This window comes from Peromyscus maniculatus, chromosome 10 (assembly GCF_049852395.1).
Source record: "Peromyscus maniculatus bairdii isolate BWxNUB_F1_BW_parent chromosome 10, HU_Pman_BW_mat_3.1, whole genome shotgun sequence".
In the NCBI taxonomy this organism is placed as follows: Eukaryota; Metazoa; Chordata; class Mammalia; order Rodentia; family Cricetidae; genus Peromyscus; species Peromyscus maniculatus.
In genome coordinates this window covers 40,316,289-40,330,293 of record NC_134861.1, presented here as the reverse complement: position 1 = coordinate 40,330,293, position 14,005 = coordinate 40,316,289, and the positions used below count along the sequence as shown (strand labels likewise).

At 44.7% G+C, this 14,005-nt stretch overlaps 1 protein-coding gene across 3 annotated transcripts in view; it reads right to left on the bottom strand.

Moving 5' to 3' along the window:
• Positions 1-14,005, bottom strand: part of Cc2d2a (coiled-coil and C2 domain containing 2A) — an 82,659-nt gene that overhangs the window by 20,850 nt on the left and 47,804 nt on the right. For all 3 annotated transcript variants that reach the window (XM_076546230.1, XM_015988831.3, XM_076546231.1), the window contains exons 20-26: positions 12,119-12,266; positions 10,616-10,754; positions 8,610-8,813; positions 6,707-6,799; positions 5,619-5,710; positions 2,255-2,422; positions 326-431 (exon numbers count right to left, since the gene is read on the bottom strand). In XM_076546230.1, coding sequence (XP_076402345.1) covers positions 326-431; positions 2,255-2,422; positions 5,619-5,710; positions 6,707-6,799; positions 8,610-8,813; positions 10,616-10,754; positions 12,119-12,266 — 950 coding nt within the window. The remainder of the gene's footprint in view (positions 1-325; positions 432-2,254; positions 2,423-5,618; positions 5,711-6,706; positions 6,800-8,609; positions 8,814-10,615; positions 10,755-12,118; positions 12,267-14,005) is intronic.

The window sequence follows — 14,005 nt, the reverse complement described above, 5'->3', positions numbered from 1 at the left end:
AGGGCATCACATCCTCTGGAACTGGAGTTACAGACAGGTGTGAGTTGCCAGGAGGGGAATAGAACCTAGGACCTCTGTAGGAGCAGCCAAGTATGCTTAACTACTGAGCTGTCTTTCTAGCCCCTGACCTTGAACTTCTGATCCTCTTGTTTCCACCTTCCAAGTGCAAGAACTATAGTTTATACAATGCCAAGGATCTCACCCAGGGCCTTGTGAATGCTAGACAAACACTGAACCAACTGAACTATAGCCAAGGCCCTTAAAGGCAACTCTTAAAGACGTACAGAACAGGATTCAAAGCAGAAACCCAGCCTTGTTCTCTCACCTGGCCAAGGGGGTAATCTGTGCTGTGCACTGGACTGTGTGTGCCGGGGGAAGCAGTTTGCTTTTCACTGAAAGTCCTCGAAGACCTCGAAGGCTGCTGAAACTTGCTAGGAGGGAAAAGGTATGAAAGGGGTAAATGACAAGGCAGGTGTCTCCTGGGATGGTTCCTTTGAAGATGTGAGGTGCTGGCAGAGTGGCCATTGTCTCTAAGCTTGTTGACATCTAGAAGACTTTGAGTATGTGCTGCTCCATCCTGGGGCACCTTAGGATTGCCAAGGCCTTCCCCAACTTCTCTTCCCAAGCCCGCATGGATCTCTGGGAGCAGAGGAAAGGGTATCTTGTCCCCTCCTTCACTCTCACAGGTGTCTGAGTCATGGTGAACCCCAGACCCTCCCTGCAACTCCTGGCTCCATCTGGTTATGGTTCCCTTTCACTGTATCAATAGATGTTCTGAAACAGGATGAAGAATCAGTAAAGAAAAAGGACAGGTGCTGAAGAGATTCCAGGGGGTAAGAACTCTTGCCACACAAGCATGGGAATGGGAGTTTGGATCTCAGCACCCATATAAAAAGCTGGGCATGACTGTGCATGCACTTGTAACTCCAGCACTGTGGGAGGTAGAGACATGAGGGAAGTGAGGCCTCGCTGGCCACCAGCCTAGCTCTGTGTTTAGTGGGTGGCCCTATCTCAGAGGATTAAGGTAGACAGTGATAGAGCAGGACACCGGACATCCTCCTCTGGCCTCTGAACACAAGCATAAAGGTGCATGCACCCATACACACATGTGTTCATATGGCATGCATTCAAATGTACACACAAAATAGGAAAAGAGACATAGGGCAAAATAACGGGGGTGAGAGGACAGAGGGGTGGAGAAAGGAAGAACCTAGAGAGGAAAGAAGATGCCACAAGCTGTCTTGGCACTCTGGAATCTGATAGTGCTGGATGACCCGGGCCAGGCTACATATGCCATCTCTGTTTGTTTTCCACCTGGTAAGACAGGGATAGTAATAATGGTAAGGGTTAAAGGAAGTGACACATGTGAATGTGCCAACCATGGTACTGTACACGGAGAAGGGACAAGTTCAACTTTCTTCCGTTACAGCAACAAGGGTATCCACAACAAAGAATTAAAATTCTTTATCCCTCTATCTCTATAAGAAACTCAGCTGGGCCCCACTATAGCCGTGTTCTCTCCACTTCCCCCAATACGCTGAACCACCATAGTCATAACTCATTTTCCTGAACAGGTAACAGAGGCCAACCGTGGACAGACACCTCTTATGTTACTGTCCAGCTCAGGCCCGTTTCCTGGACCCCGCCTCTTTGCTGCAGGTCACCAGACCATGGGTTATCAGCATCTGACGCTGGTGAGCACCCAGCTTCTCTCCTGAGAAGGTGATGCATGGTTGGTGGATGCATAGTACTTCTATCACATGAGAAAAATGAAGCACACTCAGAGGGAGGCAAGTAGGAGAGACAAGGACTCAGGAAAGCCATCTGGGTCCCCACAGTTTATCACGTGGCTTGGCCGTGCCACTTGTCCTTGGGTTCCACAGGATGTTCCCCACACTCCCATCGTGGAGCCCAAGTTAACTGTTATTTCCGAGCAATGGGGGTGGGGCTTCATCAAGAATGGTCAAGTCCCATTGCATTAAAACTTAAAGGAGGAGCCAGGCGGTGGTGGCGCACGCCTTTAATCCCAGCACCTGGGAGGCAAAGGCAGGTGAATCTTTGTGAGTTCAAGGCCAGCCTGGTCTACAGAACGAGATCCAGGAAAGGCGCAAAGCTATACAGAGAAACCTTGTTTTGAAAAACAAACAAACAAAAAACACCAAACAAACAAACAAAAAACCCAAAAAATTAAAGGAGGACCAGGTTGTCTGGGGTTCTGCACATTCTATTACAAGGCTGTTCCTAGGGCACTCACCTCACTGTGGGCTTCCTCACAGGAATGTCATAAGCCCGGATAATGTTCACCAGCAGCTTTATGTCTCCATCGGACAGGTTTTGGGCTGTCACTTTCTTCCGGCCTTTTCTCCGTGGCCTCAGTGGTCGCTTTTGTTCCGCCAATTTAAAAAGGCTTAGGCCCAAGATGCTAATGATTATAGAACAGGATTAGGACTCGGTGGAAAAGATAGGTCTAGAAAATCATTACATGGCCTCTTTAACTCTGCTTCAAGATCTCTCAGAGACCCCTTTGAAGAGGGTGGGAAGATTCTAAAAATTCTACAAAGCCAGGTGGGAGTAGGGAGAGAGTCCCACTGCATGCTTTATTATTATTTTTTCCAGCTGCCACTCATCAGTGGAAGTCAAGTCAGGCCTGCCCATCCCCCCTTCTCTTTTGCATCCCCTGCCTTGTTCTCTGCCTTGTTCACCAGCTCCTGAAGCATGCATGCCTTGTGCTCTCCACCCTTCACCCTCCCTCGGCTAGTCTTGCCACCTTCCCCAGAGAACTAGCTGCATCTGCTGGGAGAACCCTACCTGCCTCTGAGCCCTGAGAGCAGTGTTAGCCAGCTCCATTCACCTGACAGTGCACATGGCCTTCTCGGGAAGTTTCTGGATATTGCCTCTTGCTCTCTGAGGCTATCCAGGCTTGAGTGTGAATCCTGGCTCCACTCTTTGCCTTGTGACAAATCATTTCACCTCTGTGAGTCTGTTCCCTCACGTGTACGATGAGGGCACTAACATCTTGAAGTGGTTGGGAGGGTTAGTGAGGAAGGGCACAGAGCACCCTGGCACTTGTCTTGCATTTACTAGATTTCCTAAATGAGTAAGTGTTGGGATGGCAGTGACCAGCATTTGAGGGACTGTGCAGGAGGTGAAGGAAGGAGAAAACTGATGGGAAGAATGGGAAGAAATGAAGCCTCTCTGCCGTTCATTGAAAGGCTCTACTATACACACTGCCTACAGACAGAAGCAGCAAGGTCAGTGACTCGTGGGAGGAACTAAAGGGGAAAACAGACCTGACCATGCGCCCAGAAGCTGATTTGTGACAGTGCTTTTAGCCACAGGACACAGCTAGCCACTGGTGGCAGTGTCTGGATTCTTTGCCTTTCTGCTTAAGTAATGACCTGGCCCAGCAGATTCTTGCCTGAGCCTTTACAAGTGACACGCACTGGTTGAGGATGAAGGAAGGCCCTGCAGCTGCTGTCTGAGCATTACTGGTGTGACTCATAAGGAATGTCAAGGGGACTCCAGGAGTGGCTCAGATCGCTATCTAGTGTCTTAGACAGAATAGGTACCATATATAAATGTCTTCCGTATTAGTCAGAGGGGCGCTAGAAACCTTACATAAGAAAGTTCTAGTCTTTATAACATTTACCATACTTTCCAGATAAAGAAACCAAAGACTCTGATAGATGCCTTGATTGCTGAAGGCTGCTTAGTGTAGGAAGAGAATTGGGTTTAAACTCAGGCCATGTTCTAGTCACCTAGCCCAAAGATGGGGGCCTGAGAGCTTTGCCAGGCACCCTGACATGACACATCCCCTGCCTTGCCAATGCTTTCTCCCCACATCATGACTGCTCTTGTGAGATTTTGATGCCTCCTTAGCAACCAGCCTAGGAGTATATTATCAACTGAGACTATCAGAAATGGAAGCATTTTAATTTAAAGCCAAGAACAAACTAAAATTTAAAAAAAAAGAATGAACATACCCCGAGCCTTCAGAACTTAATGCAGAAAGTAAAGCAGAAAAAAAAGAAAGAAAAGAAAGAAAAAAACAGCATGAACATCATCATCTGTGCTAACTATAACTTTTATGTCTGAAACTATTCAATGAAAGTCTACACTAAGGAGAGAGGTTCGGCAGGTATCCATGTGGTCACCGTTCCCTTTGGTATATGGATGGGGTTGCAAGGGGCCACCACGGATAGTGCCATGTCTTCTTTCTTGGCTTGACGGGGAAGAGGAAGTGCATGCAGAGGAAATAAGCTTTGCAGATTTATTTTATTTTTAATTGTGTGTAATGTGTGTCTGTGTGGGGGTATGTACTTGTTCCCATGGAGACCAGAAGAGATATCCTGAAACTGGCCTTACAGGAGGTTAGGAAGAGCCCAGTGTGGATGAAGGGAACCTAACTTAGGTCTCCTAGGAGAGCATTAAGTGCTCCAAACTTCTGAGCCATCTCTTCAACCCCTAAAAATAACCTTTACACAAGGCCGGATGCTTGACCACTGAGAAGGTCATGAAGTGAATGCCCTCCCCACCCCCAAGACCACCCTTATAGGAAGTTATCTTTTTACTTCCATGTACCACACCTGACTGAGACTATCTGAAGATTAGTCCAACAGGGAATCGAACCAGTAAGCCAGTGCCCAACTTCCACGTAAATATCCATTTTTTTCCATGTGGCCCTCAGCAAACACACAGCTCAGCTCTGTGGTAGAACCAGGCTGTCCCCTGTTATCCTGGAACCTCAGAGGGTGTGTGCTGTGGGATGTTCTGTATGTCCTGTGGGAGCCTGTTCTTGGGTTCCTCGTGGCTTTGCCTAGCAGGTCGGAATAGAGGATGATTAGAACCCCGGGCCTGAGTGCAGGTGTCTGAGATGATCTGCACTTGGCTGTGCTGGGGGACGGTCTGTATGACAAATGTGTTGCTCTGATTGGTCAATAAATAAAACCTGATTGGCCGTGGCTAGGCAGGAAGTATAGGCAGGACTAACAGAGAGGAGAAATAAAAGAACAGGAAGGCAGGAGTCACTGCCTGTCAGCAGCCGCCAGGACGAGGAAGATGTAAAGTACCAGTAAGCCACGAGTCGTGTGGCAGGGTATAGATTTGTGGGAATGGATTAATTTAAGATATAAGAACAGTTAGCAAGAAGCCTGCCACGGCCATACAGTTTGTAAACAAAATAAGTCTCTGTGTTTACTTGGTTGGGTCTGAGCGGCTGTGGGACTAGCGGGTGAGAGAGATTTGTCCTGACTGTGGGCAAGGCAGGAAAACTCCAGCTACAGGTGTGGTCTCAGCCACCTTCACTGTGTGAGATGGATGGGGAAGCCTGGTATCAGGAGATTAGAAAAGCAGGGAAGATGTGTAGGAAGGGATGCTGTCAGAGTTAGTTTAACTGCAATGGGAAATACAAGGGCTACCAAGGTGGATTAGGCAGTAGAGAAAGACAGGATGGGCTCTACTGGGAATTGATGGAGCGGCCCTAGGATGTTCTGCCCTGATATAAATCCCTCAGCTAACATGGTCATTACTGGGTAATGACAGTACTGACCAAATCTTACATCTTCCATGTAAAGGAATAAGATAGAACACAGGCAGCTATAGCTTTGATTATTTTTTACCTGATATTGGGGACTTCTTCTTCCACTACCAAGTCAGTAAGAAGGAAATGGTGTTTTGCAGTTAGGAAGCGATTTACTACTGATTCTCTAACCTGGGAAAAGAAATCAGTGTTACTTAGGGCTGTTATGTTATTTAAACGCCATTGACTCTATTTCTTTGAGTGACTTGAAGTCACATAGTCCTCCCTCTAACAGCCCACTCCCACCAGTTTTCTATCGCCATACACGCTCTGGTTTCCCCTCACAAGACTGTAAACTCTGGAAGGGTGGAGTTTGAGAAATTGGCTTTTGTTTGTTTTCATCTTGTTCACTGTTATGTTTTTTAGGACATTGAAAAGTTTCTGAAATGTAGATAGCAATATTTTGTTGAATGAATACAGTAACAATAAATAGAAAACAATAGGACCAGTCTTGAGGCATGTACAATTGAGAACAGATTCTTACGGCTCTCTCTTACTCAGAATGGTTCGCCAGGAGTTCCAGAGGTACAACTGGTTGGCACATGTTACTTACCCAGAATAATTCACCTTCTAATTTAAATAAGGAACATCTTAATTACCTTCAGTTAGACATTATTTTTTGTACATAAGTCATAGAGTAGATTATCTTGATAGGAAGAATGCATTGTAGTTACGATAGCATTTCTTATAATTTTTAAAAGATGGTTAAAAGGAAAAAAGGAAAAGGATACACAAAAGACTGTTTTAGCTAGTTTTTAATTTTCTAGCGTGTAAGGGCAGTTCAGATGTGAATTAAAAAGTCTTGCTTTTCTTACACTGCTTATTGTAAAGCAGTGCAACATAGATGCAATCAGGAAAAACAGGGCTCAGAAATGGAGTCCCTTGTAATCATGCCCTGTTTATGACAGTCTGCAGTATACACCATGGCATAGATTTGTGGTTTCATATATTTAAGAGGTAATCATAGCTGTCAATCAGTTATTTATATATGTGGGCAAACAAGCCTGGAGAGACTATGTGGCTTGCATAAGATGCCACAGGCATTTGTAAAGGCAGAGACACTCCCATCCTAAAATCTTGGCTGTCTCCCCTGTGAAGATGGTTTTAAGTGATTTTTTTTTTTCTTACTTGCTGAAGGTACTTGGCCACTGTGGCCCTGTGGGTGTCCAGGTGGTCCTTGGTTTCAATTACATTTCTGTCTCGTAATCGTTTCTCGTAGTCCTAAAATTAAAAGGGCATCATAATGTCATGATTTTTAAAGTGTTCTCACATGTTTTTCTCGGGGTTGGGGAATTATTTATCACATGTGGCTTAAGTCATAAATCATGGTCTAAACCTTCCTTCTGACCTCTGGTGCGGGTGCAGTATGACAGATTCCAAGTCTGTTGGTTGGAATGCCTGTACACTATTAAGTTAAAGTGTTCACACCGGAAGGAACAGACACCGTGGGAGAAGCAGAGGAAGCCGTTATAATTCAGGGTGCTCAAAAGCTAACCACGTAACTTGGTCAATCCCTCCTCACATTTTGACTTGTCAGTGTTAAGTGAAGCAATTATGAAAATAGTGAAAAGCTTTTGTGAAAACCATACTGTTATCACATGGCATCTGGCTACAGCTGACTAGGGTCAGCTATTTGGAGGGTAGTAATAGATTCTCTGGCTTCCATCTACTCAGGCTTATCCTTTAACACAGATAAAAAGTGTGATATCCCTCGGGATTACCATATTCAACTTGGTGTGCAACTCCCCATCATAGTTGAATGCCCAACAGTGCCTTTTAACCTAGACCCAGTGACTCCGAGATTTTCCTCAAGATTTTTGGACCTGAGAGAGGAGGGCACCTCTGTCTCCATTGCCTAAAGCCCACAGATACTCACTTGGATGATACTAGTGATCATGTGGTCAACTGGAGAAGCCTAGCTGTGAATGAGAAGGAAGCCACTATTCTAGAAGCCCAGACCCAATAGATGAGTGCCCGAGCATCTGGGAGGACTTGAGGCATAGATGCATCCCACTGTCCTCATAATTTTATTTTTAATCCTAAAAATTATGTTTTTAGATTTATTTAATTTTATGTGTGCATTTTGTTTGCATGTATGTACATATGAGCACCATGTATGCAGTGTTCATGTAGTTCAGAAGAAGGTATCAGATCCCCTGAGACTGGAGTTATGGATGTTGAGTGCTGGGAACTAAACTCAGGTCCTCTGTAAGACATGAGGTCTTAACCACCGACCTATCTCTCCATCTTATTCTCAGACTTTTAGGGGATTTCATTGTCTAGTCAACTGCAGCTGATGGCTGAGGAGGTTCAGTAGGGGGTTCAGATAAATTCCAGGAAGCACCAAATAACTAAAGATAGTTCTTGCATGAAAAATCACACTAGTTTCCAGAACCTCTCCACTGACCTCTTCACACACAGATGGGTCTGTCTTTTGCTGGCTTGCTCCCACAAAACATTCCATTCTCCATGATCCCTCAAGGGCCACCAGGTCCCACCTGCCTCTGCGATCTGTCCTCTGCCCAGCCTTTGATCCTCTTCTGCCCTTAGATGTTGTTTCTGGTCTCCAGCTTCTTTCTTGCCCTGGTTGTTCAAACCCTCCCTGTCTTGTTTCCCTGTGCTTTGCAACTGTGTCCTCGAGTGTGCTTAGCATAGACTTACCCTACCAAATGGAGCTGAATCCTTGACTAAGGCAGGGATAATTAGTAAAGCTATTAACTCAGAAGATAGTTTTCAACCTCCCAATTCTAACTGTGCTGAAGTAGAGGATCCAGCATTGCTGAGAACAGTGACAAGGTGCATATCCAGCAGCGTGCTCAAAGCCACAGCAGACAGTTCACTAACTTCTTTGGACAATTTCTTCTTTATTTCGAGACAAAGTTTCTCTGTGTAACAGCTCTAACTGTCCTGGAACTCACTCTGTAGACCAGGCTGACCTTGAACTTGCAGAGATTGCCTGCTTCTACCTCCCAAGTTCTGGGGTTACAGGCATGCAACACCACCACTCACCTTTTTTTGGACAATTTCTTACCTGGAATACCTTTTCCATAATTTCTCGGTCATATACTGGAATTTGTTTATAATTCCGGAATTCTGGCACCTCCTGGCTTCTAAGACGGAGAAGCCGGAACCGTTTGGATCTATTTAATTCCTCTTCCGAGACGAAGTTGAATTCCTGCTGCAGCTGCTCCAGTCGGAAGAAGTCGGGGACATAGGATTCTCCACTGGTAGCAACCTCCAAGAACAAGAAAACACATGGTTCCAGTTAGCAGCAGAGGCTTTCCAAAGACACTGGCACTGACTGAGCTCCGGGAATGCTGAACAGTTTGTGACCAACAAAATTGAAAGGTAAGTCACATTAAAACAAGGGTGGCAAGTAGATGTTACTGTATATACTTAGTGAATTTTATTTTTTTACATCACCATAAATCATTTTTCTAAAAAAAAAATAGAAGTTAATTTCATTTTTGGTATCTGTGCTTCCTTGTTATGAAAACATGCAAAGTAAAAATTCCTGTCAGGTTGCGGGGGTCTTGATCAGGTGCCTACTGGGAATAAGATTACTCAATGTGTGTGACTTTTAAATTCCCATGTGCAGATGTGTAGATCAAGGCTCCTTGTCAGCTGGCTTCATTCAGTGCCCAGGGTCATCATGGTCTCCTGTCTCAACAGCATCTCATGGCCTTGGTTATTGAGAATGAGCCAGAGATGGACATGGGCCAGCCAGCTTCTAGGGCCCAGGAAGGACAGCTCCTGGACACCACAGAGAAGTTGGCAGAGGGGCAACATTCCCCTCAGGCACTGCTAGCCTCTAGGCTTGGTGCTTGGCCAGCTGTGGCCTCCTGCTAGGAAGAGCTGGGAAATAAGCAGGCACTCTGGGGCCATAGGATGGCAAAGGGGACCCTGCTTATGCTAGGGAAACCCTTGGCCCAAAAAGAGAGGCCAACTGGAAGGAAACCCCCATGCTTTGTTTTTCCATGGAAAAACTAATGGGTAAAAAAAATTAAAGGATGTGATAGTTAAGTATATCTATTGCTGATTTCAGGATAGTAATTAAGACATGATGTGAAAACGTTCTGTGAACTATGCTGCACATGAGGTGGCATAGGCTCTTCTTTCTGATGGGACTATTCTCTATCCTAAGCAGCATCTTGTCAGAAGGAACCATTGTAAGGAACAAAGACTGAATAAAATGATTTGTCTTGAAACTGGGATGAAAATGAAAGTTTCACAAAACTGATAATTATCTATCTGATAAACCATGATGATGAGCATGTATTATTGTACAGTCACATTGTGAGACACCCACTTGTTTTTTTTTTTTTTTTTTTTGCTTTAGTTTGTTTTCAAAACAGTGTTTCTCTGTGTAGTTTTGGTGCCTGTCCTGGATCTTGCTCTGTAGACCAGGCTGGCCTCAAACTCACAGCCTCCCAAGTGCTAGGATTAAAGGTGTGCGCAGCCACCACCTGGCGACACCTACTTGTTTACAGTAGTTTTGAGACAGTTAAACCCATTGTATTTGATTCCAAGAAGGATGAGTTGGGTGTGTTCAGGATCACATGCTTGTAGACAAATTTCATAAAATACTCCATCAGTACTGAAAGCGTAAGAAGAGGAGCATGTGCTCTGGGATCTGGTTATCATCGGTGTGGTTGTGAGCAAACAGCTCTGAGTCTGAAGTTAGTTTTCTCTCTGTGTGGTGGAGAAATAGAACCTTTCTTTAAGGGCCTCTCAGAGGCTTCGGAAACAAACAAAACAAGCTAATTATATTTATTGTATGCGGGTTGTGTGCCCATTTAAGAGTTTATGTACATCGGCTTATATCTTCCTCATCTACTGTAAGGGCAGCACAGGGCTTAGAGCATTGATGATCAGCTGTGTCTCACAACCAGGGAAGTGGCAGAGCTGAGATTTAAACCTGTGATTGGCAGTTCTTGCGTTCTTCAATAGCTGTATAGAAAAAAAATGCATGCCAAGGGCAGGGTATTGTATCATCTCAGAATTTAGAAACAGTTTAGGTATCTCTGGCCATGTTACCGAGATCAGCTGCATCAAAGGGCCATTGTTGGGGTCATTGGGGTCAAGCTTGGACTCTGCTGCCCACTTGGCCAGCTTCTTCATGTCCGTCAGCCCTGATGTGCCAATGGATGAGATGGCATCTGCCCTCTTCAAAGCACTGGAAAAACAGCACAAACACAAACAGGAAGAGCAATCAGGAGCTTGACCAGCAGAGTCAGCACTGCCTACAGAAGCCATTACCTTCTACAAGAGGAAACTTACTACGGAGACTCTAACCACTTCCTTTTCTTGATTATTAATATGTTACAGGGCAATAAAGAACTAGGAATAGAAGGAGTGCCAATGTGAGCCAATGCCGCAACTCTACCCAATGCAGTGAAGTGCTGCTCACTTCACATCCTGGTCCCTGTAGTCCAGGGAACCCTGATTGTCTCACCTCCAGGCTGCTTGGACAGCAGCTCTGGACACAGAACTCAAAGGAGAACATGGCTGAGGTGGGGATTTATCACATTTTACTTGCTCATTCCCTGCTTTACTTCTGGAGGGGCCAAAGCGTTAGCTTAGGGGATATCCTCAGCACCAAATTCCAGTGTCAAGATCAGAAAATGCCTAGCTGCAGGGCACAGCCAGGTCTCCGTCAGAAGTGATTCTTGACTTGGCACAGAGCTGCATTTACTTATGGCAGGTTGGTATGGGGGGTATGTAGACATGAAGGGACAACCCAAAACTCATTCTGATTTCCCATATGTTGAAGTCATTTGGAAAAGTGTCTTCTCTATGATGGAAATACATTATTTTCCTTAAATGTGTGTGTGTGCGCGCGCGCATGTATGTATGCATGTGTGCACATATGGGTATGGGCATATATACCCTGTCTGTGGATGATGGAGGACAAGCTTCAAGAGTCCATTCTCTTCTCCTGCCAATTGGGTTCCAGAGATTAAACTGATTGTCAAGCTTGGCAGCAAAACACCTTTACTCACTGAATCATCTTCCTGGTTCTAAATAGCCTTTTACTTCAGAGATGAGGCAGCCATGGCCCGAATGGTGAGGTGGCGGACTGATGTATCTATAGGGAGATGGCAGAGGGAGCCTCTGATAGAGGGATGCAGGTTTCCAGGCTGCAGACTGCCTGGACCAACAGCACGTCACAGGGGGGAAGATCTATCAGGAGAGTAGGAAATCCAGCAAGCTCTGCTAGTCACTATCAAATAACCTTTAGTGAGACAGAAACACATAACCATATGCTGCACACCTCCCTGTTCGTGAGGTGAGAAAGCGTACAAAAGTCTCAGAGACAATGAAATAAAATGGTTTTTGTTTTGGTGTATCTGATACCAATGGCCATCCTATATATGTCAGGTGATTAGTATTCTAAATTTTATCTTAAAAAATGTAAAAGTACCATAAAAATACAGACTGCTAGAAATAAAAGGAAAGAACATGACATCCCAAGCTTCCCCACTCTGTGTTATAATAACAATGCTGACATTGGTCACCAGTTCATTCTAGTCCTGTTACCTTCGAAATCCAATGTTCTGCTGGGACAGTGGAGGAATTAAAGGAATCCCATTTTCTCCAATAGCCCACGCCACACTGTGGGACACTTTCCCTGAGGTCATAAGAGTCAGTTGATTGCTGCCATCAGCTTCAAAGGAGAAGGGCACTCCTAAGGGGACATCAAGGTCAACAGGATGGTGTTTAGAAAGGAGACAGCCCAGACCTGTTAGGAGTGCTGATGACAGAGAGATGAACTTGGGTGAGAGGTGGTGGGATCTAGTACACGATCTGAACCCACACCACTAGACTTTTTCAGGTGAAGCTACCCAGAATCAGGCTCTCTAACAGCCGATAGTAGTTTCCACGGTGTGCTATCCTTAAGACCATCCGTGTGCACTCTCCTGGTTCTGCCATTTCACAGCTGTGAGAACTCTGAAAAATTACTTAGCGTCTCTGAACCGTAGCTCTTTTACATATAAGGGAAGTAATAGAATTCTTCTAAGAAGTATTTCAAGTATGAAGTAAGAAGTATGTTAATTTATTTAAGACATTTATGGTGACTTCCTACTTCTTTTCAGGCTAAACTTAATAGTAAAGAAACGAATTTAAATGAATCAAAAGAAGTGAGCTGGTATGAGCTTTTTTTTTTTTTAAAATGAGCCCCGTTTCTTATGATATTTATGTTTGAGTGTGGATAATGAAGCTAGTGAATGAGATAAATGCTTAGTACACTGGCAAGCAGTAAGCACCAAGGAAGAAGATAACAAGGGAGATATAAAGAAAGTGTAGGCTGTAGGGATCAGGAGTGTGGACTCTTTCAAGTTATGGCCAAGGAAGCCTGATTAGAAACATTTTCTGGGGGCTGGCGAGATGACTTAGCGGTTAAGAGCACCAGCTGCTCTTCCAGACATCCTAACCACATGGTGGCTCACAACCATCTAGGATAGGATCTAATGCCCTCTTCTGGCATGCAGGTATACATGCAAGAGCATTAATACACAAAGAAATATAAATAAAAATTTTTAAAAAAAGAAAGAAACACTTTCTGGTCAGCCATACAGGGCAGGTTGGATCACTGAGTTCTGGGCCAGACTGATCTACACAGTTGGTTCCAGGATACCTAGTGCTATGTAGAGAGACCCTGTTTCAAACAAACAATCAAGCAAACAAACAAACAAAAGAAATACTTTCTGTTTAATGTCTCTGAAGAAAGAAAGTGAGGCATTAGAGACTTCTGGAGACTTGGCAAGCGACAGGCAAACTAAGAGTTAAACTGTGTGGCTGCACTATGTATACGGCTTCACTGTTTTGACTCCACAAGTTGGAAATTAATGATAAAATCTGTCTATACAGTTACATTTAATTAGCTATAGGAAATAAAAGTTTTTAAAGCACTATGGTATCTTCACCGTCTGGAATTACAGTTCCTGTTAACATAAGGCAGTAGCGCTGTCCTGTGTGGTGCCACCCTCATCTTACACATGGAAGGAGATACCACTGGGTGTATTTTATGAGTGAGGAAGACGGTATTTAGACAGGATACGTGGATCCCGAAGTCATGTCGCTTGTCACTATCCCACCTGTAGCTAAGCCCGAATCTCCAGACGTTTAGAACGGGAGCCTCAAAGAATTCTCGAGTTGAAATTTCAGATATGAACTAAAGATTGGGAAGTAACCAGACAAACGAGGGAGCAAGCCACCATGAATAAAAAGCAGAATTAGGTCAGTAAGTTTGGAGATCGGTTACTATAATGATCAGAGAATATTTTGGGAAAAAAATTAGGTGGAGGAACAGGGCCTCCATATGTAGCCCTGCCTGTCCTGAAATTTGCTATGTAGACAACGCTGATCTAGATTTCACAGAGCTCTGTCTGCCTCTGCCTCCTGAGCAGTGGGATTAAAGGTGTG